Source organism: Drosophila bipectinata, chromosome 4, assembly GCF_030179905.1.
Source record: "Drosophila bipectinata strain 14024-0381.07 chromosome 4, DbipHiC1v2, whole genome shotgun sequence".
NCBI lineage: Eukaryota > Metazoa > Arthropoda > Insecta > Diptera > Drosophilidae > Drosophila > Drosophila bipectinata.
The window spans coordinates 4,059,562-4,063,033 of NC_091740.1; the positions used below are offsets into that span (position 1 = coordinate 4,059,562).

General features: G+C 46.1%; 1 protein-coding gene across 1 annotated transcript; it reads right to left on the reverse strand.

Annotated features, from left to right (window-relative positions):
* Window positions 1-683: 683 nt before the first annotated feature.
* On the reverse strand, window positions 684-1,832 carry LOC122322182 (uncharacterized). The gene is made up of 3 exons (XM_043213654.1): window positions 1,641-1,832; window positions 1,427-1,585; window positions 684-1,352 (listed from the first exon to the last, which is right to left on the reverse strand). Exons 1-3 carry the CDS (start codon window positions 1,830-1,832, stop codon window positions 684-686), a joined length of 1,020 nt encoding a protein of 339 aa, XP_043069589.1.
* Window positions 1,833-3,472: the final 1,640 nt, after the last annotated feature.

Below are 3,472 nucleotides of genomic sequence, written 5' to 3' on the forward strand. Positions count from 1 at the left end.
AAGAAATTCGATGGAAGATACCCCAAACTGACATTTGTCCTTGCGCAGACGTAATCCTGCCTGGTCCATACGGGCTAAAACTTCGCCTAAACTACTCGCAAGTTCTTCTTCTGATTTACCCATAATTACAATATCGTCAAAATACGGAAGGACGCCCGGTATATTTTGCAGTATTCTTTCAATGCAGCTTTGGAATATTCCTGGGGCAGCTGAAATTCCGAATTGTAGTCTTGCTACCTTAAATGCTCCTTTGTGAGTAGCGATTGTTTGCATCAAAGCTGATTTCTCGTCTACTACCAATTGTTGATACGCTTGGGCCAAATCTATTTTTGCGAAAATTGAGCCTCCTTCTATCGAAGCTAATAGCGTGTTGATTGCAGAAATTTGATGGCAGTGCGGTTGTATCGCTCTGTTAAGCGTAGACTTATAATCTCCACAACTTCGAATGGAACCATCTTTCTTGACTATGGGGACAGTCGGAGTGGCCCACTCAGAGTACTCTACAGGCTCAAGTATTCTTTGGGCACAGAGACGGTCCAATTCTTCTTCATATGGCTTGAGGAGTGCGTAAGGAATTCGACGCGGTGGTAGTCTGACCGGCGGAACCTCCTGGTCCACTTTGAGAGCCACTGGCGGCCCCGTATACCGGCCAAGTTCTGATGAAAACAAATGGTCGAATTTTCTTAGAATTTCCGCGATACCATTGCCGCACTGCGGATTCCGAGGGGTTCAAACCAGTTGCATCCTAAAAGGTTTGACCCGGTGCCGGACGTGACGACCAATGGCAGATTGCAGATACGCCGATTGTTGTAGTGGATTGACGTGTCGGTGATTCCCTTGACCGGAATGGGGTTACGTTGATAGTCGCTTAGCTTTAGGTGGCACTTGACGAGATCGGGATTACCGTTTGGCCAGATGTATCGATACGAAGACTCCTTCATGATGGTGACGGGCGACCCGGAATCAACTTCGAACTGGCATGATCGACCGTTGATGACCACGGCCACAGATTTCTTGGGGCTGACCACCGGAACTATTTGATGAACGCGTCTGTGCGATGGCCTGTTGTTACGCATATTACTGGGCGTAGGAGATGAAGATTTTGTTGACCCAGCTTGACTGTTACTGCGGCATACCCGACGTATGTGGCCAGTTCGACCACAGGAATGACAAGTGGCGTTGCGGAACGGGCACTTCTTACGGACGTGCCGACCTCCGCAACCCGCACAACTCGAACTTATTCCGTGGATGGACTCGGTGCTCGAAGACTCGAGGCGTCGGATATTGTCGCCTCGAATCGACAACGCACTCGCAGCGGCTGCTTCACTAGCGACGGCTCGTTCCATGGCCCGCTGCACCGTCAATTCGGGGTTAGCAATTCGGCTAGCAGGCTTCGCTGAAGACCTTCGTCGCGCATGCCACACACAAATCGGTCCCGCAACATGCGATCCAGCATCTGTCCGAAATTGCACCCTACCGCCAGGCTTCTTAATGTGGCCATGTAGTTACCGACGGCCTCGTCGGGTTGCTGATAACGCTTGTGGAAATGGTAGAATGCAGCAATCTCCGATTGGCGTGGTGCCGACTGGTTAGTGACTGGTTAATATATCATAGACTTCTGTTAATTCCAAATCACTGACTTGCCTGGGGGATGCTAACGACACTAGTAACTCATAAAGGGGTGCGCCCGATAGTGTAAGAAACGCCGCCTTCTTTCGGTCCTTGTTCACGATGCCATTCGCTAAAAGGTACAGCTCGAAGCGATCTCGATACGCCTTCCATTTCCCAGGGGTTAGCAAGTCGAAAGGTTCCAGAGTTCCAACTCCCGCCATGGCGACTCCGCAAGTTTGGAAAACCGCTTTCCGCTTATCCGTACTGGCCGTAGTATTTGGCTCAACTGTACAGCCGCTCTCAGCGAGACTCCCTCGTGGAGTTGATTGATTATCACTTATTTCTTGTTTTACCTCTTCGCCGGAGCTTTTCTCAGCTTGACCGACAGTTCGGCGCTTATCCATGTGCTTGCTTCAAGAATAATACGACTACCGGAATTGGACGTATGGTAAATACTCGTCACCGTCGATTCCGTCTCTCTTTCTCCCTGTACGATAATTGTTGAATTTAATTAGCTTACGCTCAGGGATTAGTATCCCATCCTCGTCGCTAATTTTATGTATGCGCAAGCATATATTAAATTTATTCAATATATTTCAGTAATGAAAATGGAAGTAACAATTAGTACTGGGGGTTATTATAATGACGGGGAAATGATGGATGGCCGTGACTGCAGCTCGATCTACAGTGGCTCACGATTGAGTGAAGACTGACATCAGTCGAACGAGATCGCCGCACGAGAGAATGCAGTCGCATACATAACAAAATGTTTACACAATTTGTTCATCCTTTTCAATGTTTATTTGTGGACCCCCAGGATCGGGTAAAACAACACTTTTGAAAAACTTAATAAATGAAAGGAAAGACTTAATAAGTACTTCAACAGATAGAACAATATGGTGCTGCGGTGAAGAGCAAGCGAAACCAAATTTACCAATATTGAATATTACCATGAACCTATACTTTTGCTATTAGATGATTTGATGATGGGAGCATTTAATAAAAATGTATGCGAACTTTTTACCAAAGGATCTCATCATCGAAATTTAACTGTAATTGTCGTAACACAAAATATATTTCATAAATTTTCTATGGGCCGTGTGAGTAGTCTGGATGCCGTCCGCACTACTGCTCTGTGTGCCTGTCCATCTTTTCCTGTGTGAAGCTCGTTGACTGTGCCATTTGCGTCTATGTATAGGACTAGGTTACTAAGATACTCCTTCAGCCATCTCTTTTGAAACCTGTTCGCGATCTGTCCTGCAATTCAATAACTCTTACCAAGTAGGATACCCGTGTTAGAGTACTAGTACAACTCAGTAGGAAATGGTTCGGGGTCAACGCTTCTGCTTCTGTTGTCTCTAGTGGAATGTAGGTTAGCGGTCTGCTGTTAAGTATGTTCTCTATCTTAGCAAGAGCCGCTCTCGGACTAGGTCCACCATTATTTGTACCCCACCATCGAAAAGCGATGGGAAACAGGTTTTCTCTGGCGCCATGACAAGATAGAGCTACCGTCCTCACTACAGGTGGTAAATCATGCTTGCCTAGAGTCGCGAATGGAAAAAGACCCAGAACTCGGAAACTTCGTGAACCGTCGGCTGAAGCTATGCAAAGAAAATGGATACGCACGTAAACTTGAGAAGAACGAGATTACAGATGAGAAATGTTCCTGGTACTTGCCAATATTCGTAGTCACTAATCCGAATAAGCGCAAGTCGAGAATTGTATGAGACCATTGTATAGGGTGTATAGGAAATAGAAAGAAATATATAGGGTGTATGGTATATATAGGAAAGAAGGGTGTGTGAAAAGTTTCAAGTCGATAGCTTTAAAACTAAGACTAGTTTGCGTAGAAACAGACCGA

What these genes read in the sequence shown, in the direction of transcription:
- LOC122322182 (XM_043213654.1), bottom strand. Translation starts at nt 1,832, where the DNA reads ATGGCGGGAGTTGGAACTCTGGAACCTTTCGACTTGCTAACCCCTGGG. An exon ending in CGTTAGCATCCCCCAGGCAA is followed by an intron (nt 1,586 to 1,640) that starts GTCAGTGATTTG and finishes GTCACTAACCAG; the next exon opens with TCGGCACCACGCCAATCGGA. An exon ending in GCATGTTGCGGGACCGATTT is followed by an intron (nt 1,353 to 1,426) that starts GTGTGTGGCATG and finishes TTGACGGTGCAG; the next exon opens with CGGGCCATGGAACGAGCCGT.